At 44.3% G+C, this 27,518-nt stretch overlaps 1 protein-coding gene across 1 annotated transcript in view; it reads right to left on the bottom strand.

The window, feature by feature from the left end:
* impg2a (interphotoreceptor matrix proteoglycan 2a) overlaps positions 1-17,523 on the bottom strand; it is a 28,067-nt gene extending 10,544 nt beyond the window's left edge. Inside the window, exons 1-8 of the mRNA XM_036545516.1 lie at positions 17,350-17,523; positions 8,834-8,847; positions 8,587-8,702; positions 6,570-6,736; positions 4,497-4,553; positions 3,877-4,038; positions 2,740-2,798; positions 1,150-1,400 (exon numbers count right to left, since the gene is read on the bottom strand). Coding sequence (XP_036401409.1) covers positions 1,150-1,400; positions 2,740-2,798; positions 3,877-4,038; positions 4,497-4,553; positions 6,570-6,736; positions 8,587-8,702; positions 8,834-8,847; positions 17,350-17,523 — 1,000 coding nt within the window. The remainder of the gene's footprint in view (positions 1-1,149; positions 1,401-2,739; positions 2,799-3,876; positions 4,039-4,496; positions 4,554-6,569; positions 6,737-8,586; positions 8,703-8,833; positions 8,848-17,349) is intronic.
* Positions 17,524-27,518: the final 9,995 nt, after the last annotated feature.

The following is a 27,518-nucleotide window of genomic DNA, read 5'->3' on the forward strand; positions in this document are numbered from 1 at the left end:
TGCTCTTAGCACAACATTAAATGCAATTTGATTCATTGAATTTGATTGATTAGCTGACTGGCTGTTTGATTGATTGACTGGTTGACTGGACTCGTTGATTGAATAATTGTATGAAATATATTGCGATGAACTAAATGCACTTCAGCTCCAGCAAATTTCAGTTTAAACTGGATTCAAATTCTCTTGGCAAGAAGTGAATGCAGGTTCACCTGACTGGAAAGACATTCATTTCTACACAAAACTGTCCAGTTTAAATTTGTTACTTACATTTCTTCTGGCCAAATACACAGTATAGTATTGTTATTAAAAAAATGTTATTGGTTTTTCCCACCCCAAACCACCCAGGCAACCAAGAGCAATTAAATCATATCCTCACATGTTTCACTGAATAATAAATAAAAAAGTTCAACATCCTTCCTCGACTGTGTGACAAAGTGCAGCAATTATACTCACTTGGTTCCCCTCACAAATAACCTTGCCAGAGATAATTAAATTAATGCACTAAGGGTGTTTAATATTACCCAGACTGGAAAGTAAGCTTCTGTTGTATATACTGAGAATGAAAACATGTTCTGGGAGCCAGTCATGCTATTAGATTTTATTGGGGCAGATCAGGTGAAACGTTTTGTTTGATCTGCAGCTCATAGACCTCACCTCAAGTATACATTTTTGGTCCAGACAATTTTATACATGTCTGCTACATTCTTTTCTCCATACCCCTGCCCACCACACCAGACAGTTAATGCTAACCACTAATTCACACTTCTGTCCCGACTACTACATGAGTTTGACCGTAATCCCACACTTTGCCCCCTACACAACAGCTTTGTCCTAAACAATTGCGCACAGAGGCAATCCAATAACTGTGTCGTAAACACCACACCACAGAGCCAATCAAATAACTGGATTATAGGCAGTGCCCCACAGAGCCAATCTAATAACTGTATCCTAAATACTATTCCACAGCGCCAATCTAATAACTGTCCCAGTGATTCACAGAGCCAGTCCAATATCTGTATCTTAAACGTTATTCAACAAGGTCAATCCAATTGCTGCATGTTAAACGGCACGCCAAAAAGACAATCCAATAACTTCATCTTAACTTGTCTATTCCAAAGAGCCAATCCAACAGAGTCAGTGAGCCCATACCATTCTCCAGCTGCAAAGAGTCTGGGTCCACAGCCAGTGTGGTGTTGCCAAGGAAGTTCTCTTTATGCAGGGCCTCTGTGATGTAGTTGCGGAAGTCTGTGATGGTGTAGACCACAGTGGGGCGCTCATCCAGCTCGGGGTATGAATTGCCCACCATGTTGGACTGCAGATTGATGTAGTCCATGGTCTCCTTGCTGATTCCCCCATCAACCTCAACAGTCACAGCATAGTGGACCACAACATTGTTACCCCTGAATAATAACCAAGGGAGAGCAGAGGCATTTAATAGCAAGTCAGCCATGGCTGGGTACCAGCAGTCATATAGGTGTCTGTTTACTCATAAAATAGACCTGGGTGTCTAACAGGTGATTTAGCCCTCTAACCAAATAATGGTTTTAGCAAAATAAATCCTTAATAAGCATGACTTCGTGCAAACTATGAAGACTGGAAATCAGCATTGGGAAAGCGTGCCCTGACCCAAATACTTCTCATTTCTAAGCTGGCCAGCTGTGAGATAACCTGGTGAGTTTATGACCTGATCAGTTTTTGCCGTCTGTCACCCCAATTCTTTTCCTGGTTTTAGTGCTAATTCCACGAGGCGGACCGGACGGCGTTGCGCCGTAAGAGGCTTCGTTTGACTTATGCCGCAAACGGGGTGAAGGAAGCGCAGGTGGCTCCAAAGCCTCACTCGGCTCGCAAACGCGCACTGAGCCACGGCGGGGTCCGCCCAGGGAGGGGCTGCTCTGATGCTGCGCATGGTTGACAGGAGAGAAAATTGATCTGGTCATAAACCGCTCCTGGTAATCCCACCTCAGGCAGCAGCTGGCCGCTCTGTCAGCAGAGCCCTTATCCCATTTGCAGGGTGACTGACCGCTGTAAAGCCATTAACAGGAAGACCCTGAAGGCTGGGATGGACTGGGGCACACGCCCACACTACGGAGCATTCCATAGGATAAACATGGTGCAGTCACAGTCGAGATCAAGCCCACGTCAGAAAGTGATTGTCGGAGGACTCAATCACCTAAAGTCAAGGCTCTAACAAGAAGCCATTAAAGTGTGTGGAGGGGGAAGGTGATGGAAGAGCTGCCTCTCTCAGCTGAGTAAATTTGCAATAGCTCCTCATCAATTTAAATGTGTGAGGCAAACTGTGTTTCACAGGTTTTCACAGCAGGGTGATACAACTGAACTGGGAACAAAACTCTAGCCAGCTGGATGGATTTGCAGTATCAGGATCAAGTGTAATTTGACACTGTCTTTGCTTTTCTGTTGCCAGGTTTTCAAGACCTCAGATCTGTGCTTCAGGATGCGAGAGTGGATCTTTACGATAATCCCTGTCATTAGCATTGTTTAAGCTCTAACTTTGTAAAAGATTTGATGACAGACAAGGATCTGTCCTCCAAGATGTAAAAGTCACACAGTGAAGATACTCACCCTTTGGCATCCTTCTGATGTCTGTATGGATTTAAAAAAGAAATAAAATGAGAATAAAAAAGTGCTTTTGAATTTATGTCAATAAATTGATGCAGTTTTTTATCTACCACCATACTGTGCATGATTAGTGTCTACCATTGAGATGGTGTCAAGGCCAACCTGAATTCAAGAACCGTAGCACTTTTAAAACCCGGCAGTCTTTCAAATGCATCTTCAACCTGTTCGAATGGGAAACGAAAAGGAAAAAAGGTTAGACGTACAAACACCATTTGTTTCTCACTTGACCCATCCCAGTGATTCAGTGGAGCAGAGGGAGCAAAACAACTGCCTCCTCTTGGCCAGATGTATGCACACAAAGGATAATGGCCAAGATATCTGCACAAGAAGAAGAGGAATTCCCCCATTTGGGTGGGGGCGGGGGTCAATGAGGAGTGCAAGGACTTCGCCTGCACAGCAGACACTTCCCATCTCTCCTCCAGTCCGGGGAACGCCACTGCATTTTCTGGAGCAAGTCTGTGCCGCGGCGGGCCGAGACCTCATAAAACTGTTTACAGCAAGAGTGAAAGACGGTGCTCAGGGGAGCGTGGAAATTAGTGCCGAAATTAATTTCAGGTTGCTCCCCCTGCTCTAGTTTGTGTGTGTGTGTGTTTTTTTGCAGGGTTGTCATTGAGCACTGGTGTGGGGACGCAGAGGCAAGGTGAGCATCCCGTGTCCTGACTCTTCCTGCCGCTCCTGCTGCGATGGGGCTGATTTGTCCTTCGTGCCCCCCCCCCCCCCCCCTCATGTCCCCCCCCCCACAAGCACTCCAGATGTGTACCATTCTAACATAAACCTGTGCTCAGACATGGCTAGGGGAAAGCACAGGATGTGCAATAGCCACTGCCAGCAGTTGGGGGGAGGTACATTTTGTTCCCCCAATGCAGAGAATTTTCCAGAACAATAGTTCCCCCAGATTCATCATGGCAGTGGTGACTCATTGATCTGTATGCCGTTTCGGGTTTTCCAGTGTGGCCTTCCCTTCCTGCTCACTGGCCTGCCGCCCCTCCTCGAGAAACATGCCGTACCAACCTCTTCAGCACAACAACAGGCACACCAAGACAGATAAAAACAGAATTGTCCTCACAACTTCTGCCAAACCTGGCAAGCTCTCCGTTTGCATACGTTTTACATTTCGCTGTGAGCACTTAGCATGTTCCATATTTCCAGTGCTTTGGGAGGATGAAAGCAGAGGAGGGGCGCAGAAAAGAAAGAGGAGGAGGAGGAGGAGGAGGAGAGGCACTAGAATAACAGCCCTACCTTTTCAGTGAACTGCTTGGCCAGGCGCTGGTAATCGAAGCTGGAGGGATCCTTCAGGGTATCGCTGTAGCTCTCACCCCTCAGCTGGATGCTCAGCTCCACCACCTGCTCCCTCAGTGGCCCGGCTGGCCTCGGGATGTCCACCTGGATCTCATTCCTCACCTAAACACACATTGTATTTCACTTTTAGCATGGACATCGTCTATTTTAAGATCATCACAGATTGCATTTATAATTTAAATGGATAGTGACAGATAAGCATAGCATGAACTCCCCCCATCAGTCTCTCATCTCATTTGTGTTTATTACAATAAGTATTGCATGGTCATCTAACAGCAGACTGAGACAGTATTCCAGTAAGAATTATCAGTTATGATGTGGATTATTTATTTGAGCAGCTGAATCTTTATTGAGGCAATTGTGGCTACGTACCTTGCCCAAGGGTACAACAGCAGTTGTCTAGTGGGAAATAGAACCAGCAACCTTTCAGGTACAAGCCCTGACGTTTACCACAACACAACACTGCCAACACCGATACAAGCCTGTCAACCACAGTGCCATAATGCACCAACTGCAGACACTGAGGACACTGCCCAAGACATACACCACTCTTTGCTCACCATGTCGTCCTCCATCTTGTCATCAGCTGTGGTGTCTGCTGCAGCTTGCAGAGTGACCTCCAATGCGACATCTGGCGAGACCTGAGCAGGGACTTCCTGCATTGGCCCTACAGCAATGTCTTGGGTGACCTCTACACCAATCGCTGGGGTGACCTCCGTGAACATCTCGGGCCAAAGGGCACTAATCATCTCAGCTGCAGACAGAGATCCAGAGAGAGTGAGAAAAGCAATATTATGAGAGATAAGCTATGGAGGATCTTTTACTCAAAAGGGGAAAGAGGATTGTACAGGCTTGCTAGGATATCGAAGAAACATTGATTGTAAGGTCGTACATACTGCAGGCCTCCATTACGTGAGGCAAGTAGCACCAGGCCCAATCAGAAGGCCCGAGCTCGAGATTACGACCCAATAGGTTCGGGCCCGTCACTCAGACGGCACAGGGGCCCCATTGGGTCAGACAATCACTCCGATTAAAGTCCACGGCTTCAGGTCCCTCACCAAGCCAGCTCTAAGACCAGCGATGTCACTAATATGGATTAGAAGCTATTCTAAGAGCCCACACGTGCTGGGGAGACAGCAGGCCCCACATGGCACACAAGAAACCAAGAGGCTCCAAGACAGGAGGAGAGAGCTCCCCCTGCATACTCCCCATCAACACTTCCAATAACAAAGGTATTCAGATCAGTGTAACAACAGGGGCAAACAGGTATACACAAACACTGCTGTACTGTGAAGGTCCCCGGTCATGTGGATAAACATTCAAAAGGAAAATGTCAGACAGGTAAACCTGCCGAACAGATGAGCTCTCACACAGGGATGCTGGAACACAGCTACCACAAAGGAGGTAAGCTGCCATGTGGGGGGAATTTGAGGCACAGACCTTTTTGGGTGGTGGTAGTGTCAAGCACTGAAGCAGCTGGTGTTGCCTGCGGACTGCAAAAGAGAGACTTCCTGTTTTAGTAAGGAGCATTTGAGGAATAGCTCTGGATCTCACTGACAAAGTACTGCTATTTTTCAAGCAAGGTGTATATTGAGCTTGCTTTATCTGATGCTAAGGTTAAGAGATAGCTTTTTCTCTGCCATATTGGTGATATAACCCATCACAGTAACACTGACATCAATACTGTGCACATCTCCCACTCAGAGCAAAATGAACACTTACTACAATTAAAGCCTTCATTTGGAGGTGCATATTCTAGTCATTTGTTCATTGCAGCAGAGCTACAGAAACAATCAGAATAGTGACTACAGAACTGGTGTAGGTATCTATGGCGAAGAACCTGGACAGCTTAGATTCCACACAGCAGAGCACTACAGAACTGTCACACAGGTAAAGGGCCTACCTGCACAGGTGCAGCCATGAATTGGAGGGCTCACTGTGGTTAGACATAGGGTTAGGTTAGTGTTAGATTAGTGACAGGGAAAAAGGACGTATTGGTGGAAATAAAAGAGTTCACAATTGGAGTGTGTGTGTGTGTGTGTGTGTGTGTGTGCGTGTAAAAACCTAGTTTTACTCTGAAAGGTACATTTCTCCATATTAATTAAGAAATCCTTGTTGATTCATTCTTGAGGAAGCCAGTTTGTGTCCAATTTTTATTTAGTGAAGAGTGCATCTTTGATAAAGATATATGTGATTAATTTGTCTTTGATTTCTTCTCTTGGCTGTTAAAGTGCTGATGAATGTTTGCTGACACCAAAGTGTGCAAGAGAACTTTCTGCAAGAGGTTTCAACACATTAATTTCTTTGAGCATCTTTCTGTGACACTAGATTCAATGGAAAATGACCATGAGTCTTACCTAGTTAATCCTGTCACTGACATTCTCTGGAAAAAAGGAAAGAGTGGACTGTATCAGACATCTGACTGGTAGCACACACCCACACACAAACATAAACACATAAACATATGGGATGATACCCTTGGAAATATCTCACATCTCATTTTGTGAAAAGGCACAAACAGCCATATATGACTCCACTTTTAAAAAGCCTTGATGGGATGCATATATATATATATATATATATCTGGCCAGCCCCCCTCCCAGCCTCCACCCTGTCCTCCCCCCGCCCCTTACATTTTGCACCAGGGTCAGGTGCTCCTCTGACTTGCTGAAATTAGTGCCAATATCGAGGACTGTTGCTGTGCCCTGCCGGCACATGGACATCCACAGCTGATACTCATCCCCCTCTGGCAGGCGATCCCAGAAGATCTTGAAGGCCTCCCACACGGTCTCCTGGCACACTACAGTCAGACACAGAACACAGTTACACGCAGACCCAAGTCAAAGAGGGGTGTGCAGCCTGGGCTTTACCCAGTCTGCTCATAAGCTGGAGCACAGTCACAAACAGAACACAGTTAGATACAGAACACAGTCAAACAGCAGTGTGGAACCTGGGCCTTCCACAGCCTGCTCATGTGCTGGAGCACAGCCACACACAGTCAAAGACAGGATGGACGCTTAAACACAGTCTCCTCACTGGCACACAGTTACCCAGAGAACACAATCAAACAAAAGTTGTTGACCCAGGACTCTCCCACACAGTCTTCTGACCAACAAGAACACAGTCAGACACAGACAAGAGGTGTGGCACCCTCTGGGGCACAGACCACAGCCACAGGTTTAAACATTCTCGATGGGGAGTATAGTCCACATGGCACTGAAGGCTGCAATTTCAAATCCTGGTTTATATTTCATCACATTATATCCACCTGTAGGGCCTTACCATCACCCCAGAGCACAACCTGTTCTCCTCTATCATTGTATCAAATGTCAAATATCAATTCCACGTGAATGTCTTTGCACATGAAAAGTGCTGTTGATATTGTCCTGTTCTGCTGTAGGTATCTCTTACTGGTGCATATTAGTAACTGACAAGCCAGAAAGATGCCTGAATGTGTAGGAAGGTAGAGATGTGCGCTTTAAGCCAGGACCATTTTGGGAAAGCAGTCTTTGCAACAACAACAATCTATGCATTAATCTATGCAATCTATCTATGCATTAATCTATGATTAATAATATCACTTCAGCAGATATGAATTGGCATACAATCAAAGCATCAAAGCATAATGGTTGTGTTTGATGAGGCTATAGCAGTATTTTCTTTGGCTCGGAGTCTGGCAAAGGGATTGCCCCTGGCCATGGGCTGAGGCTGTTAACCCCCCCCCCCCCCCTTGGACATCATAAAGACGGAAAAGAAAGGGGGAGATGGGGTGGAGGAGAAATACAGCCAACACCGAAGGGAAGTGGCGAGCGGGATTTTTGTGGTCATTGAGGGGATCAGTTTGTCAAGATCTGATCAATTGCATAGGGATTGTCTGCAAATTCTACCCACCAACCCTGAACAAAACACAAAACATCTGCACCAATGATGATCAATAAGAGGTGTAAAACAAGGCTTGTGAGAGAGCCCACCCTACAGCTTCTGTCTGGTATCTGGAGAAGGGCCGTTGCAGCTGACTGTCGGTTTTACGTTCCAGACACCAGGCTGCTCTCTGGCTCTAAATGTGCTCTAATGGAATCACATGTGCCAGCAAACGCCTGGTCTTCAACTCTGTGGTGGCGCTCTGCTTACAGGATCAGGATCTTAGCTGCACCTGTGCTATCACACCCATCTGCTCAGCCTTTTACAGCAGCACATATCTGGGTTAACGCACTGCATTATTGGGGAATACATTGAATATAATATGTATATTATATGTACATGACCTGGTTTCAGGTGACAATCCCATCCCAGTGGTTTGGCTTTCAAATATTAAGGTGTGATGCATCTGCATCTCACAGATGGCAGATGCATCCCACTCAAAGGCAAATCGCCACAGATAAAAAGCATATTGAACCAGAATACAGCCAACTATATTTATTCACATGTATTCTGAAATTTAAAAGTAATTCAAATATCACTGAATTCATAAACTAAACCCGGTTCAGCACTCAGCTAACGGAAATGTGTGTGATTCCAATGTGTTCCAATGTGTATATATATATATATATACTTCATGACCCGTGAGATTTATGGTCTTGCTTCGCAACCATCCAGTTCAACAACTGAATAACTAGTCACATTCTATCATGCGTTAGAGGGACAGCTCACCTCTGAGGTGGAAGTAATCCAGGTGATTTGCAATCGCTTGCTCTGCCGTTTCTTGCGCACAAAGTTTGACTCCACTGGGAAACAACACGTTGCGCTTCCTCCGCGACATCACGCCTCTGTCTTCATCCCATGACCCGTAAGGCAGAGTTTGAAGTGCTTTTTGAGAATCTGCCTGACTAAAAAATATTTCGGCCGTCTCTGCGGTTCTGGTGAGCCCAGTTTGTGAAATTGAACCATCTGACAGTACCTCATGGGCTGCATCTGAAACAACAACAACAACAACGAAAGAGATCAGACCTATACACATATCAATGTAGAGGCAGTTACAAAAACATATGCAGTGCTATAGATACATACCTGCTGTCATGTCAGAAAGTCCTGTTGCAAAAACCAATGCAGGAATGCACAGACAACCTGTCCATAAGATGTCCAGCATTTTAAGTCCTTCGTCTATTGCAGCAAGCTTGGAAAGTATATTGTTAGCTCTCTTGTTGAAGGTATGTTGTCCCCTACAGGAGTTTGCATATCCCTGAATTCAGCCAACACAACAATAACAATGCTGTTTATTGTATTTTCCAGGGGATATCCCGTTGTTAAAGAGGGGGTTGCTGATGTGGTCCTGAAGACAGCTTCTGGTTAAGGTAGGCAGATGGGATTTCGAAAGATTTTTTTTCTTGCTCTCTAATCCTATTTGCTAAGCCCTTTAGAGTAGATCTGTAAAAGGTTACAATACTACACAGTACATACTTAAGTTAACATAAGAAAGTATGTGAGTATGTGGATGTTCACAACAGTTTTAACAGCAAGCATGCATTTATCAATGACAAGACAAAGTAGTAGAATTTAACAATCATGATTCACACAATGCACGCATATTCTTCATTGTTTTAATCCTGTTTAGAAATCCATATGATGATGTTTGCATGTATACATCCCTTCCAAAATTCCAGCTGGTCTGCACTTTAAATTTCATTTTATTTTGTTAAAATTTGATTTATATTCTGCGGAAGGTGTGTCTGCATACAGCCATCTGACCACTGAATTTTTACTCCAAACAACATAGTCAATGGTTATAGTCAATGGTTTGTATGAAACCATCAATAACAATAATAAATAACAATAATGACAAATTGAATTTGTTTTCTTCAAGATAACACAACATATGACAATATGACATATGACAAATATATGACAAAAAATACAATGCCACAATTTATGAATCCAGGCATATGTTACCAGTAAAATAAGGAATTATCAAGAAAATACTGCAAAAACCCCTCATGGAAAAAGTTCTCCATTGCACATGATCAAAACATTTTACTATATAGAGTGTAAAATTCTGAGCACCGTATTGTGCAAGTACAGAAAGTAAATTAGACCATGTTATAAATATTCAAAGATTCAGGTATACCCTATTGCATATTATGCAATGATCAAGTTATGAGAGTGATATATGAGATGCCACATGTAAGATCACCATCAAAATAAAAGATGTGCATATAGTGCAGCACAGGAACAACAATGAGTGATGAATGAGACAGTGGAATTCAGTCTTAAAAGCCATTCTTAGAGGGAGGATTTTTGTGAGAGTTACTATCCAGACCAAGACTGTGTGGGCTTACAGTTTATGGCTTTTAGTGAGCTGTAAGCCTATACAGTCTTGTTCTGGATAGTAACTCTCACAAAAATTTCTCCCTCCAGGAAAGGCCTTTAAGACTGAATGGAGTGTTTATATATAACAAATATATCAAAGACCTCTCCATCAGGCTGTTCCTCCAGGGGACATTACATTGCATTACGTTGCAGTCATCTAGCAGGCACTCTTATCCAGAGAAATTTAAAGCATAAAAGAACAGAAGTGTAAAGAGACTGATACCTTAATTCAATGACTTAAACCATTCGGCCACAGCTCCCTCTAAACACATGAGGGTGTTTAGGGTTCACCCTGGTTCTCTTGTGTGCCAAAGGGATTGGGGCTGGGGCAGGGATCTCTGTCTGGCATAAGACTCTGAGTATTATCGAGGTGGTCTCTGTTGCAGTCAGATGAATTTGGCTACAGTCCATTCACCTGTGACAGATATCTATCAGTCCAAGGGTACACTAAGATGTCTGTAGCTATTATATTTTTACCTTTCACTTTCTTCAGTGATACAGTTTTATTTTCACAGCATTCCGCCCATCCTCACACACATTTTTCCCTTGAACCTGTGATAGTCATTTCTCTCACTGTTAAAAACCTCTGAGGAAAAAACTCACTCTCATGTTCCTGTCTCAACTGTCTCTCTGTCTCACTCTTTCACACATTAAGCCATCACTAGTGATTGTCTAGCCTGTCTGTCTCTTGCATGTTGAAGCATCACCAGTGGCTTTCTAACCAGTCTCTCTTGCTCTCACCTTAAACAAATGCCAGGGATTCTTGAAGTTGCCTCTCTCACACCTTTAATCACTACCAATGATTCTCCAACCTGCCCCGGACTTGTATCTCTGTCTCACTGTAAACCAATGGCATTTATTCTTAATGGCTTGTCTCTCTCTCCCTTTAGACAATGACCTCTCTTTCTCCCTCTCTCTCTCTCTCTCTCTCTCTCTCTCCCTCACACTCTTATATAACCATCGATGAGGCTGGCTCATTCTCAGGCCTGGGAATCCAGCACACCTGGCATCCTTTACTTCCAAATCCATAACCTTCGCACAATAACTATCAACAGTACCCCTAGAAACCACTTTGCCAAGATTGTGTAGTGATGGTTGGGTGAATCATTTTTGTACTAATACATCGATTGGATGTTAGTCAAATGTTCCGGAAATGCAAGCTTCCCTGGGTAACTGCCAAGAAAAAAATGATCGCAGCTATATTCATGTTCAACATGATTTGTTCTATCATAACACTGAACAAATATTTGACCAGAAATCATGCAAGGCAAAGCTAGGCCAATGCAGGTGAGAGAAATAACAGCAAATGGCATTCAGGAAACTGCCAATGTACTTTTAAATGGGCCGGAAGAAAGAATGGTAAAGTACATTAAGAGTCCACGCAACAATGAACGGATCTTGCCAGTGAGCCATATTTAGACACCGTGTGGCATCCGTTACATTACCGCTAATCAAGAATACTGGGCACTTACTGAATGGCGTGATAAGAGGATGGTGGAACATCTCAATGTGGGCCAAGTCTCCAAATGAATAATGAGATTGGGCCTCCGTGCTATTGTTCTGTGACACAATGACCAGCCGCACCTCTTTCAGCTAATCCAATTAATAGCCAGGTGAGCTATTTATAGTGAAAGCAAAGTTAATACAGGGCTTCCTACAGAAGACGTTTCCATTACATTTTGTCATTTGGCAGACGCTACGCGTCAAACCCTCACACAGCACTGTGATAGCCAGTGTGCACATGCTTCTCATAAAGGAGCCCAAGGTACACATCCGAATCTTGACGTCAAGAGGTATCTCATGTGCCCGACACTGATATGTGCTCAGTGTTCGCACAAGCTAAAGCAAAAACGAGCATCCGGCCCTGAAAGGTGTGGTGGAATATACCTCTCGGATGGTGACAGGCACGCTCGGGCAGGCTAGCAAGAGCAGGAGCTGTGATTCCTCTGTCTGTGTAGTAGGAGTGCTGCAGAGCTTTCCAACACAGAAACAAAGTGTCCAGGCCGAAACAAGACTGCTCTCCACTGCTTGGATTTGCTGCCATGAGTGACAATCTCATCAACTTGCAGCTCCTCTCTAATTATGTTGTACACAGTGGCGATGATTTACGGTTGTATACAATGTAAAAGGTTGCCATCGGAATGACACAATTTCACTGACGAAATCAGTCAGTGTTTGCACTCCAAATGTTTGAATCTTTAGACTCATTATTTTCTGGAAAACACAGAGAACAGACAGTGTAGAGTCTTACATCTGCACAACATCGCGCTGGCGAGAAAACTTTTACGATAACAGAAGTGCAGTTTTACAGGCCTGGGTCGTTTGACTGCAGGCACACTGCAGGACACATTTATGATTGGAAATAATCAGGGAAATATTTCAGTTAAAATAAAAAGGATAAACAGTAAACAAGGACATGGTGTCCATTACTCAAAAATTTAATCTTGTTTATTGCACCAAATTTAATGTGTACATTTGTGAACTGTACAGGATTCAGTATTCAGGCATCATTCTTGCTAGGCATATGATGAACAACATAAACATCTGTAGAACAATTGCAGGAACACTTGAATGAATCCACAAACCCCAAGAAAGATAAATTTCTATTATTCTGTAAGAATGAAAAAACAACTTGGTAAGAATACTACAGGGAAGTGACCCACAATATTATCTCCGATAAGTGTTCTAAAGTGTTACAGGTACCTCCTTTGTAGGTCTATATCCAGGATCATCTAGATCCACAATTCCCCTCTCAGGCCCCTTAATCCTGCCACTCCCCTTTCATGACCACCCCTCACTGGGATGTTGGGTCTGGGAACACTACTCCCAACCCACAGGCCTCCTTTGTTGGTGCAGGTAGAAAGGATAACAGAGGGACGGGCAGGGGGTCCAACCTTATCTGGGAGCTATAAACCAGTCTAATCACACAGCCCAGTTCCTTGATCAGATTAGTTGAGCCATTTCAATATGACACAAAGCTTTCCCCCTCGTAGACAGTCATAGACACCCAGGACAAACTTCTGTTCCAGTCAGTGCTGGTTAAGGAGAAGCCCCACACAACGCCTAAATCCTAGCCTACAAGAGAGAATCATTCATGTGCATTTAAGCAACTACAAGCTTATACACTGGGCAGACACATCAGAAGAAACAGCATGTACCAACTCAAAATCAGCAGAAAGGCAGAAGGGCCATTGCTTTTTTTTTCTGTAAATTATTCTGTTGTCGAGGGTTTTCCTCTCAATGCAGTTGACTCTGGCCTAAGTGCCATTCAACACTGTCTGTATTTGAAAGCTTTTAAGCTCATCTTTAAAAAAGCTGAACAAACCCATCATTTTGCAGTCTTTATTAATGCTAAGGTAAACATTTTGAATACCCATCTGAAATACAAAACTGCCCAGAGAATAAATTCTCTATGTTCCCTTGACCTCTAAAAAACCCTGACAGAGTGGTCTAGACACTAAGGACCGTTTATAATGAAATGCACATTCCTACACAGGTAATGAGATTTAGCCTCCTTAACACACTACGGGGGTCCAGCTAATACCTGACATTCACCTCCAGCAGACAGCCTTGCTCAGAGCCTCAGCTAGTTTTGGAGGATGGAGGGGCAAAAAAAGTAAATCTCTGCCTTAAATCCCCCTCAGACCTGAGTGCTGCCCATATGTTGTCTTTGATTCCCATCTTTACTGAGATTTTGAGCCATTTCCGGGCTGTTTGTCCCCACGTGATCCCCCTTACCAAACCACTCCTTAGACACCAGCTGCACCCACTGAAATCATACTAAAATAAAACAAGAATACATATCCAAACCTTGTATTATCTTGTTTTAGAAATATTAAAGCTGAATGAGTAGTTACTCTATGTTCACGTTTTCTTTAAAAAAACATTCCAACATTGATGCTGCTTAACCACACAGAGCACTGTTTTGTATTTTTTTTACCTCTGTTTTCCAACACAACACAATAGCTAGAAATGAAGTGGATCAGCCAGTGGGTTTTTGCCATTTGCCCCTGGGTGGGCCATGCCCGTCTAGACTTTCATCTGGCCCCACCAGGCTGCTCTGATTGATTTCAGAAATATGCCAGCTGTGCGCCCCCTCCATCCCCTAATAAAAGGGTGCTGAAACCAGCCTTAAGATCAATGGCAATCCCCACACCGAGGTGCAGATGCAGCTGCTACTTTTCCACAAAAATGCAAATTCAGCTTTAAGCCAGAAAGTAGTTTGTTCTGGTCCTGGTCTATGTCTCGTCTCGCACAACAGAGAGCACGTCTTCAACAGCATAACCCAGTGCACACACGTGAGCCACTGAAATGCTGCTTTTCGTTTGAGGTGAAAATGAACAGGAAATCTAAGCCGTTTTTGTCTGAATTAATGCAAAAGGAATGTGCTTTTTGTGCACATACTCATCAATCTTCCTGCTCTGGTTGAATTGCCCTGAACAGCAGTATGTAAAGCAGAAAATGAAATGACACAAACATTTGGCTGAACATCAGTGGCAGTACCAGCTCTGCTGTTGTTCTGTCAAAATGTTCAGTTCTTCCCTCCAGAAAATAAATCATGCAACCCATTCGGCCAGAATGGAAAACCATGACCCAAATTCAAGTATCTTATTATGAAAAATTTCCATAAATATGAATACGTAACAATGAAGAATGTGTGGGGTTCCCCCTGGCCCCCTCTTTGGCCAGCTGCAAACTTTGCGGAGGGGAACATGTTCCAAAGCATCATCCCCATTAACGAGCCCCAGTTTTATCATTTGTTTTGTTATTGTTTTTGTTACGGCATACAAGACTAAATTTTAAAAAATGTGTCACAGGGCCTTGTAAAACAACAGCCATTCCTGCCAGCCATGCTCCTTGCTGCTGTCTTTGACGCATTCAATAAAAAGCAATCGGTTACATGACAGTCTTGTAAAGGCACAGATCTTGCACGATCTGTTCCCTTTTATTTCTTCTCCCAGTACCTAGAACAAGATGGCTTCTTTTACAACTGTTTGTATAAGGAGGAGAGCATGCAGCACCAGCCGTGCAATAAAGACGAGGCCAGTCAAACGGCTCCATTGCTGGTGGAAACTCAACATGCCGGAGTTGTTTATCCATGCTGAAATGGTCGGAATGCAAATCTGGATGTGAAGAGACTCCTAATCCTCTCCCTGGGAACTTAACCCCCCAATTTTTCAGGGGAATTTTTCTGGTTCTCTCGCTCCTAAAATGGGACTTAACTGTTCCTCAGCAATTTGCACAGATTGGGCTCTCATCATAAGCCCTGATGTGTTATGGATAGACCCTGCTGCCCAGAAACAATTTGGCTGCCTTTCGTGGCTCCTGCACCATTTAAATCCCTCACACCAGAGTCACAAAATAACATCAATCGGAGGCATTTCCGACTTGTTAAGTATTATGCATGTGTATGATCAATTTTTACAACGCAAATGGTTGTTGATGAAAGAACATGCGAGCTGGTCCAGCACATCTGCCATTCCATCCTGGCCCCTGTTTCTTTCCTCCACGGTGCTCGTCTTAGCGTCCTGCTGGCAATTCAGCTCTCTGCCCTCCATGGACTAGGCTGCAACCTGGCACTCTCTTTCCCTCTTTGTCCCACTTCTCAGTCCTGGGGCTGGCCAGCTCCAATCCTTACACTGAAGTTCCTGCAACCCAGAATTCCACATAACTCCCAGATATCGGTGACATCACAATAGAGAACATCACAGATAATCCAACAGCTCTCAGCTGTTGCACTCAAATACGTACATAAATACCATCAGTTATACTGCAAGCTGAGGTAAACACAACACATAATTCACAGCAACTACACTAGGGTCCTGGCAGAAAAAATAGACTGAACATGGCAGTGCGGCTCTTTGATCGGGCAAATGAGCGAAAATACACTGAACCCTGATACTTGGCATTTACAGGCCACTATAAAAATTGTGCTCTGTTCACTGTGTGTGAGTGTCCCATGGCCTCATTTATTTTTATAGGAACATACTGAACTGTGTCAGAATTATGAATTCATATCTGGACTATGGGGCTTACGCAATTCCTCAGCTATGCATTTTAGCTGTCATAAGTAAGCCTTGTATGTATGGTTTTGTTTATAAACTTTGCAGCAAAGAAAAAAACTTTGTTTCAAGCAATTCTAAATGGACAGAGGTCTATGGATATGGGTCTTCTCTCTTCCTTGCCAGATCCTGACATTGAGTAACAGATGGTGGGATATATGTTGCTGCTTTTCTCATCATTCATTCAAGCAATTGTAAATCTCCATAAATAATTCCTCTCATATGATGGGAAGGAGCCCATCCACCACTTTCTCATAGGTATCACAGGCCAATGTGTTTAAGCATTGTACCAAGCACTGTGGGAGAGCTACAGCTGTCTGAGTGCGTGCATCCAGCGCAGTCAGTCTACATGATGTTGGTGGTCTCAGGCTCCAGAATCACTTTTGCTTTGATCACAGCTGGATCCTAAAGAAAAGGGTGTGACACTGAAGGGCAGAAGGGCCAGGATTGGTATATGGGGTAGAGAGTTCCCCGATGTAGGTAATAATTCCATTCAGATGGTGGAGGGAAATGGCCAGACCCTTTTAGCTGGACCCTTTTCCAAGGAGGTGTCTTACAGTATGTGAGTGTGTGATTGACAGATACAAACAGGCAAACCTAATTACACTGATCCACATGCTAGGTCAAAGACTTGTTCTCTGGTGCTGTCTGTACTGTGCCCTGTGGAGAGCCAATTACATGAGAACGTTCACATCTCACAACAGGAAAGTGACATCGCACTTCTCCTCTTCATAACATGAGTAGTAAAGACTCTTTCTGCAGTGGGTATGCCAGGTAACTTAATGGGAAGGATGAAAGCAAATCCTCTGCTTAAAATCAATCCTGCACCTAGTAATTAACTATAAAATCAAATAAGTGCTCAGGCTATGGGGGATTCTGGGAACCATCACTTATTTCATCAGCGTGACGGCAGACGCACCGCTCTCCGATAATTATTTAAAGATGCCCTGATGTGGAGACAGAAATCAGCAGTTGTTTCAGAAATGAAAAGGGTGTATAATACCAATCTGTAACTGATGCCCCCCCCAAGTCTCAGTGCCTCTCCTACCACTGTGGTGTTAATGTCTTCCTGATCCCAGGACGACGTGAACACCTGCAGCACATCGCGTGACACCTCGCCAGCTGGGCCTAAGCCATTAAAAGACGCAGTGAGCTCCTTACGAGCCAACTCCGCGGAACCAATGGCAGCATGCGGCCTCTCAGCAGCCACCATCACAGCCATCTCTAGCAATGAAGGGGAACAGCAGGTTTCAGCAGATATTGCTATTGGTCAATGTATATCATACAGGAAGTTAGTGCCAGCACTGCATGGTGAGGGGGCAATGTAGCTATTTGATTGAATAATGGCAGCACAAGGGACCAATAATTTGGTGATTAATGTGGGTTTAAACATGAGCGTTGGTTAGAATTTTTAAGATTTTAAAAATAAACACTGTCGCATAAATGAACAAGAAAAACAGTGGGAGTCTCCTTGCAGGAGGCAAGGCAGAATGTTGAAATGACAGCTCACTTTCTGGCCTATCAGGAGGCAGACTTTGACCCACTGAGAGAGCTCACCCATGAAAACACGACAGCAGGTGTTAGAATATGTCTGGGTGAAAGAACAACTCACTGAAGATACAGTGCAATTCTTTAATGACATCATTCAAAGACTGCTATCCAAAAATTCCATGCCCTCTGTCCATGAAGTAGTTTCCTCCTTTGAAGGAGACAGACAACAGACAACTCTTATTTAATACAAACAGGTGCTTCTGGTATGTTTTAGCAATAAATCCTTTTTGTGTAATTCAAGTCTATATTCGGCTTCAGGGCTTCTTTAGGCAGCTCTGCTATGGGAAGGGAACATGATATTAAGAAAATGATAATGCCCAGAATTTGTTACAGGATTAAATATTAAACACTAACTCCATAGTTGGAGTTTATGTTGTTCCTTCTTAATTGGACATGAGAAATAAGTCAATCAGTCAGTAATTAGCTATTTGCATCTTGGTTGCAATTTCCCCACTTGTGGGACTAGCCCCAGAGTTCATTTCTGAACATATGTCTGTTATTTGAACAGACATTTGATTTGAACCCGGGACCGTCCAATCCCCAGTCAACTGCTCTACCTTCTGACCCACTGTCACTGTGAGGCACAGACTTCCATGTCATAGGCTTGTCACGCTCTTTATAGATGGAGTCATGTGTCAGAACCTTACAGAGAAAACAAAGCATCCTTAATTCAGACAGACTGAGGACAGGGCATTGTACTCAACACAAGAGGGATATGGGCACACTGATGCACACTCGTGCAACATCTTGAATGAATTTTCCCTGCAGAGCTTTAACTGTATGAATGGGTTGCAGCCAACACCGGAACGTGATGGCAAAGATAGATAACGTAAAGTCAGCTGAGGTCAAAGCAGCTTTTAAACATAAACTGCTCAGCACAGTTATGAAAGCAAGCGTTATGACAGGGGACGAGGCCATTACTTATTCCTGACGATGAAGAAGAGGATGAGAAAGGTGCATACTGTCTCATGTGTCCCTGCCCAAGAGTGGCTCTGCTAAAGAGATCTCTCTGCAGCTGGCCTGAAGATCCAGCTCGTAAAGATCCCAGCGAGATGGCCCTCTTTTCCCACCCTGGATGTGGGCCCAAAACAGAGTCCTGTTCCTCCCCTCAGGCCTTGTCTGTTGGACCTGGTTTGTACCAGCCTCACATCTGCAGATGTCTGTGGAACATGGAACCAGCGCAACATTCCACCAGCTCTCACACGTCTCACTCCATCATGGGTCATTCGGCTATCTCCGGGGTATCCAGCGCGGTACAGCTTTGCCAGCAGCGCAAATTCCTCAAAATCCTCATAAAACTCAAGGAATGTTGGTCCTCCATCAGGTCCTATAAAACCATACCTCTGTGTCTCCTACACCAGAAGCTTTTCCAAAATCACACAAAATAAAAGTATTAGATTGTAAACGTGCTGATTTCCTACACCTGAGACCTGAGTTGGGTTATTAACGATGCACGTGGCAACAGAAAGTGAGGGAAAGATATTTTCAGAAAGGGCAGCAGAGAAAAGAGAGAGGATGGAAGAAAGTGACTGAGTGAGAAAGAAGACAGAAAGACAAGAGAAAGACCAGAGGATAAAACAGTGTGAGAGTGGAAAAGGAAAGAGTGAAAGAGTGAGTGTGTGACAGAGGGAGAGAGAGTGAGAGAGAGAAGATATGTAATGAGAAGCTCTGCATTACGCCCTGCGATGGAACCAGTGTATTGGGTGGGCAAAATACACAGCCCTACACTAGCATGGTCCTAAAGGTATTGGGTAGATGCATGATTCAGCCCCAGGAGAGGACAGGAGGGTGCTGTACCACTAGAGCCATGGGTCAGAGCCAGGATCTCCTGGAGAAGGGGTACAGGGCTGATCCAGGCAATCAGCTGCTCAAAGTGACCCCTCTTTCCCGTACACACGACACATAAAACATATCCACACAGGAGACGAGACATAACTGGCGCTACAAACATAAAAGATGTTTGGCATTCATCTTCATTTTCATTTAGGGTTACTAGTCATTGGTAATAAGTCACAAGAGGTCATAAGAGATAATGAATGCATAGTCAATAGGAAGTACTTTTAGAGAATAAAATTTTCAAAGTTATTGTCGCATAAGTTTGTTTCCTTTGACTCGGCCTGTAATTCAACATGTCAGCTGTGTGACTCCAAACCAGTCCCAACCACTTTGATCTGTCACCATTCTGTCTGCAATCAACTTTTCATTTAGCTCCTGGTGCTTCCAATTATGAATGGAAAGATGGTCTTCTTTGATGCTTATTTTGTCTCAACTGCATCCAGTTAAAATGTAAAGATGTAATAAAGCGAAGGAAAGTATTAGTTTGAAACATTAGACACAGGAGATTGGTCATTACTAGAGACTGATAGATGACAGCGGATGACAGCTGTTATTGAACCTCAGAAGACACAGGGGGCCTCTTCTGGGAACTCAAAGGGGGCAAAACCCTGCACCACGCCCCCACTAGCTCTTCCATAGCCCCACCCACCAGTCCACCACAGCCAAGGAATGTGGGGACAGACCAGCGGAGTTCAACTGGTGTGAACTCTGCAAGACTCCTCACTCCTCAAGCCCCCCTACCATTTCTAAAGGAATGGAAACACAGTTATTCGCGAAACGGCTTCCCCGATCCAGCATATCTTATGCCTATTTTCCACTGGCCCAGATTTCCTGTGTCAAAAAAGACATTCCTGCAGCTTGTGCAGTTAAACATGGAGGTTGCACTGGGATTTGAACCAATCAACCTTCTGGTCAATAGTCCAGCACCCTACCAAAAATTCCAGGCAGTTGGATCTAATTTGAAAAGACTGCCTGCTATTATGAATCAATTTTCATTTTCCAAAATCTCTGATTACTTTCTTTCAGTACAGAATATTTCATAAGCTAGTAATGTAGAAGCCTTCAACCATCTCTACAGAAGCACCTGTGCTTGAATGCTGAAAACAGGATACAGAAAAACAGCACACTGCTTAAAGCAATGCAGAGGGACAAAAACACTGAGAAATGTGCTCAACCCTCTACCAACGTAAACACACTCAGTCTGAGCTTGATTTATTACATGGTTTATTTTGGAAGTAGGAGATGAAAAACAAGAGTGATGATCTCTCTTCTGCTGGGGAAACAGACAGTGGAAAAGCAAGCAGCTCAGGGATCATGACACATGAGCCCACCTTGTGACATAGGTTTAGTGCTGGGGGACATCAGCACAGGTGACAGTACTGTTATACCATGCATGCTCAGTTTTTGTGGTTTTTACTGGCCAAAGATGCAATTACAATTAGAGATACAATTATGAAGATGTAATTGTTCTTTTTTGATCTCCTGAATATAAAACCCAAACTAAGTCTTCCTCGTAAGATTGTTAATAATGGCACAGCATGTCCAATACTATCTTGTAAGGCATCTGACTAATCTGTAGTCTATAGGTACACGGGTGTTCTTGTCATAAGCATGTTTTAATGAGGTTCCACTCACAAATAATGCAATTGCAAATACACAGTGTGCATTGAACAGTCCTGGGAATGCTTCAATATTTCTTTATTAGGAAACCAATGAGAGTTTTGATTCATGTTCATCTCAACATCACACTGACCTAATATACTTTCAAAGAAGGTTGCCTGCTACCTCTCTGATACTGCAGGAGTGGGGTGAGGCTCAAGGTTGGCCTGTTGCAGTGTATTAGGGTCCATCCATACCATTAAGGCGTGACATGTTGTGCAACATGATGCTATGGCATCCATATGTTTCCCCTGAGGGAAAACATTACATGCGCACAGTAAAGATCAAAACCCGGTGACTTCCCTTTGAAACATTTATAGGTCTACGTGCCATCCGATCATTAGAGGTTATTAGATAGAGAGCCTGCCAGTGATTACCTTCCTACGACATGGTGATGTCGTAATCTGCTGCCCATGATCAGACAACACAAACAGACAAAACAATGCTGAGCAAAAGAAAAACACAGACCCTAGTGCAAATCTGGCATAAATAAAATACTGAAAAATACTGATTAGGGAGCAGTCAGATTCAGACAGAACATAAATTCTGAGTTTTGCATGCAGACAGGCATTATTTCAGTAACCAATGAAGGGTGTGTTAGCTACAAAACTGCTTCATCTAAGCAGCATGCGGTTTCAGCTGGGTGAATACACTTGGAGTGGTAAGTACATGGTGGGCATATGAAGCAGCATATCCCACCTCCTTCCCTATCTCCGCCTTTACCTCCTCTCTTCCTACCTGCAGGTCTCCGTTACAGGCGGTAATCAAGGGTCTGCCTGGCATCTTCCCTCTCCCCAGTCAGATCCAGGATTCTGCTGTCCTCACCCTTTGTACAAGACTGTCCCCTTCTGCTGCAGAAGGTCGGGGGTGGCTCTCAGCACCTTCTGAGCTGATGTACTTGCCTCTCTGGAGAACTGGACCCCAAGTCAAGCCAAAGATCCCAGCCGACCTGCTTCCCAGTCATTACATGCTGCACCTTTCCACTTGTAATGACCCTTAAATTAATTTCGATAATCCCTGGAATTTCTTGTAGTCATGACTTCAGTGAGTTGCACTCTTGACAATTTTGAAGAGTTGAAGACTTAGAGCAAAAACCATGATTTCCACACACAGAGCTCACTTCATGGGGACCAGAACATCAAACAGGCCAAACTGCCGGACAAACCGCAAAACGACCTGTTTTTAATACCTGCTTTTAAAGTCAGAGTCAGGGAGTCATCCATGACACTTCATCAAAACAGAGCTGGAACATCTTTTCGTAAGTCGCTCTGGATAAGAGCGTCTGCCAAAGGAATGAAGGTGAAACTGTACAAGTAAACATCAGGGTCACCCGCTTTCCCTTGTCAGAGAATCCTATGCTTGTCCCTTTCTGTGGCCCCCCAGTGGAATGAGCGACCTACAACAGTCAGAACAACAGGGTCACTGTCCGTCTTCCACCCCATACTGAGAACTCATCTGTTCAAACTGCATCTTAGTTCAAATAGCCCCAAAGTCTGAACATTCATACCATATCCTCAAATACATTTGCTATACCCTCAAACGTCATCTTGCAACTACTATGGCAGTTAACCAAATATGATATGTAATGTCTCCGATCATTACATTGGGACATTTATGATGAAGTATCATATCCACTCTCAGTTTAACCTTTTCATGTGCATTTTTGAAGTCGCTTTGGATAAGAGTGTTGACTAAATGACTAAATGTAAATATGAATGTAAATGTCCTAAAGAACAGAGTAAGATGCAAAGGAATGATGCAAGGAGATAATTATGCTTGTGCTTTTACCCCACACTATGACAAAAACAAGTAATTCTGACACACTAACCTAATGAACTCAAGTTATATTCCCCTTGTTAAACTTGGCCACATTTTTCATTATCCTGTTTGATCAACCCCATAGTATTTGTTAATTGCTCATTAGAGTGAAAAAAAAAAACACAAAACATATGTCTTGGCTTTTGAAGGCTTTATGGTCTTTGAACTCCAAAACTGGCGCTTTGAATAGAATGTGAAAAATGAATAGATTTGTTGTGGCAGTTATGAAAAGCGTTAGGCATCGTCTTTGCATTATCTTTTTAATATGAGCAATGTATGCAGCTTTCTGACACTCAGAAATGTTTCTTATTAATCACACTTCACAATCAAAGTGGCAAAACATATTTTTGCTCTTCTTTTTTTCTGTGACTATAATTCCTTCCATCACATCTGCAAGGCTACAGTGCTGGGTTTTCTGCATTTTTTATTTATTTAATGGTCGGCATCAGGACAGGGCTATTAAAACAACATTGGAAAAACAGATGTCCCTTATTAAAATAAACTGTAGCAGAAATGTAAGACTGGCCAGTCAAAAAAAAATCTGGAAGACTACATGGAAACAAAAATACAAAACGAGGCAAAATCCCTGTAAAGTTACTCCAGCGCAATGAATTTGAACTGAGCTGTATCTAGTTTCTGCCATTGCAAAATGCTCATCTTGGGGAAATGGAGTATATTATGATCTAGTGCATTACATAGTGCTGTCAACACCCCCCCCCCTCCCCCAACACACAAACACTCATAACCCCTCCAACATACACATGCACATGCACACACACACACACACACACACACACACACACACACACACACACATGTTCAACCCCCCACCACCACCTCCACCCCTAGAACACACATGTTCAACCCCCCCACCCCCACCTGTAGAACACACACACACACACACACACACACACACACACACAACCTGGCCTCTCGGCCTCCACACTTCCTCAGCACCAACTTCATGTAAAGCCATTCCAAAGAAACTCTAGCAGAGAGATGGGATTTTCCCTTTCCCCTAGGGAAGAAGGGGTTCAGTGTTAGCCATCAGTTCACCACAGGGTTTGCACCATCTCTTGTTCACATGTTCACAGCTCCAATTAACAGCTGTCTGTGCCAGTTCCTCCTGATGTTCTCTGAAGATGCTGATCAGCGCACTCCAGCGACACCTGCAAGCTCTTCACAACCACTGTGTGAAAATACTACATCCAGCCCTGTGCGTGTGCACTTGTGTGTGTGTGTGCGTGTGTGTGTGTGTGTGTGTGTGTGTGTTTGTATGTGTGGTCTGTGCTTGTGCTTGTGTGTGTGTGGCTGTATGTGCACATGTGTGTGTGTGTGTGTGTGTGTGTGTGTGTGTGTGTGTGTCTGCAAGTATGCATCAGAGGTCATGCATGCATGTGACCTCTGAAGCAAGGTACAGAATTTAGGAGGGGTCTCATGAGGACATCTCCACTCATGGGAAGCATTCAGCTGTGTGCCAGAGTTATATACAGGCGGCCATAAACTGCAAGTGTTACCACATTTGACTTTTAATCCACATAAAAATAGGCTTTTGTTGCCCTTGCAACAGAAATACCTGCATAACACTGCCAGGCCACTGTGGGGACAACCAGCAGAGATCATCTCCACTACGTCAATGTTTGGAACATCAGGTTTTACTCCACTCACACCACAAGCACTAACACGCAGACCTGAGGCCGCCTCTGTCATGTCATGAAAAGATTCAACCTGAGTGCCAGCCTGCTTGCTAACAATAGCCTTTAAGGCTAATACAGAGCATGCTGGAATCCAGCCATGACCTGACACTGTCTCTTTGAAAACTGGCAAGTGCCTGTTGGCTACTTACCAAAATCAAAGGATCTGCCTATCACAAAGCACTGAGAGCGGTCATCCACTCAGAGTCAGTCCCGCTGCTCAAACACCCTATCACTAAGTAAGACACACCCATTGAAAATAAAGGTCAAATGCATAGCAGGAGTTGGGCAGCCATGTAGGAGAGGAAACATCCTCTAAATCTACTACAGGAGCTGATGCTGAAAATAAGATTTTAAAAGGAATTTGAACCTCGGACCTTCTAACTCCATACTAAGCAAATGTTATCTATTCAACCACAACTAATCACATAAGATTACAGTCCATTGTCTCATTGTGGTTGACACTGTTTGATTTTGTTTGCACTACCTCTCTATTGCACTATGTGTGATATCCTGTAAGTCTGTGTATGAGTGTGTCAAGAAGAACTGTGTATTGTGTGTGGTATTGTGACTGCTGGCATCATTCCACCAAAGCAAATTCCTTGTGCATTAATGTACTTGGGAAATAAGGGTCACACTGATTCTGTTTCTAATTTTGAAGTGCCCTAATGATCTGGCCGTAAATCTGTGGAAAGTGACAAGGTTGTTCTTTGGGTCACAAGTATGTCACTTATTCTTAATGGGATTTTGTGAAACAATCTTTTGCAAATATTGTGACTGATGCTGCTATCCATACTGACTCTGTGGAGTACTGTTTAGTTGTACAGTTTTTTAAATTCAATACTACTGTATATCTGAACTTTAGAGGTCAAGAGCATGCAGGGATACCCCAGAATACCCCAAAACATGAAGACACCTCCTGTAAGCAGCGCAGCAGCCAGGGAACCCACACAGCTAATCACATCCACACCCTCAGCCTGGGAACGGTGCCCAGGCAGCCGAAATCTGGGCTTTTTTATGTGCCCCATTTCAGAGAGTTATTGTACAACTGGGAGGAAAGAAGGTTTACCATCAGCAGAAACCTAACGAGTCGGGGGTTAACGAGTTGAAGCCGAGGGAGTATGGGGTGTAACACCAAGGCGGGTAGTAAAGATGGCGTGCTTGCACCAAGCCAAGGCACCGTAACCATGGGCAACGACAGCCAGGGAGACTACACCAGCTCGGTAATTGATATCACAGCTCCAGCGCTCCAAGCTGCTAAAATAAACAGAGGCAAATACTGAGGCGACAAAAGAGATTGAAAACAGAGCAAACCCATCTCAGAAACAAAATCATCTGAAACGGACTAAGCGAATTTAATTGCCTGTCATCTTAAGGCGAGGGGGGCCATGGAACTGCTGCAAGGAGGTCATAAACGGTGAGGCAGGAATGGATGCTGGGACGAGGCAGCCAGAGGCATCCCTTCATCCTACCTTTAGCCCTGACAGACCAGAGAGGGTGGAATGTGGCCCCGGGAATTCCCCACTCTCCAACTGTGTAGTCGCACCTGAGAGACCAAAGGCGGCGCCCGGAGAAAGGCCTCGCAAGTGGAGCATGCGAGGGGGGGCGGAGCATCACGCTGCATCATGGACACGCCTCCCGCAGGTAGCTCCCCTGTGTGCTGCAGTCTGGCTCAGTGGCTTAAAGGGCTTTGAGAGGGAGTCCGGGACAGGAGTAATCTCACCAAGGACAGTTGAGGCCAGGGCCATAGGGGGCGACACACCGGGGACGCTCCTCTAGGTTGAGCTCCAGCCCTGAGCGGCACCACAGCCAGGCAGCTGCCAGCTCCAAAGGCAGCTCCCCAGTGTGAGGTCACTCCCCTAAATAATCTAAATGAACAGCAGCTGGAGAGGAACGGAGATGAGCCCTGCACTCCACTAGCGTGTCAGAGAGATTATCTTTAGGGACTGCTGCAGTTGATTACCAGACAACAAAATACAACTACTCTCCCATCAGGGGGTGGGAGCCAGATTGCAGGAAGTGTTACCTTTCCTCGAAGTTTAGGGGGTTTCAAGTATAGATGTTTTCGACAGTTTTGTTTGAAGACCTGGGGTCATGCCACATTTGAGTGAAAGCTGAAACAGGGTCTAAAGCTGCCTCTTAGAAAAATATACATCTGTTGGCAGTGGTAGCTGTGTGATCCAACACCACTGCGCTGGGAGTGTTGATACTGGTGTTAACGTAGTGCCTGATCCTAGTCACTCATCCCTGCTCATGCCGTTTGGCTTGTAGGGTAGCAATAAAGCTTCTCCACTTCTGTGTATGTGTGGCCATTCTATCCACCATGCCCCGGCTCTGATGGTATTGTTGGAGCTGCTTTCTGTTGTCCTTCACCTTTGTCAGTTTGAGTCTCCCTTGTCTCCTTCTAGCCTCAGAAGTCCAGGTACTCCTGGGATACAGTTGATGTTCTGACGCAGTATGTGCACAATCCAGCTCCATCCTCACCGTCATCCTAGTCCAGCAGCCTCTTTCAGCTGTCTAAGGCCTGGTGCGTAAGAAAGGGTGCATAATGTCAAGAATGAGGAGAACACATGGCCTGGGAGGTCAGCAGCTGATCCAAAGGGCCCTGCTGGACAGCCTAACTGTGGGAGGTTTGAACTCACTGGGGTGGGGCAGGCTG

Source organism: Megalops cyprinoides, chromosome 14 (assembly GCF_013368585.1).
Source record: "Megalops cyprinoides isolate fMegCyp1 chromosome 14, fMegCyp1.pri, whole genome shotgun sequence".
NCBI classification, from domain to species: domain Eukaryota; kingdom Metazoa; phylum Chordata; class Actinopteri; order Elopiformes; family Megalopidae; genus Megalops; species Megalops cyprinoides.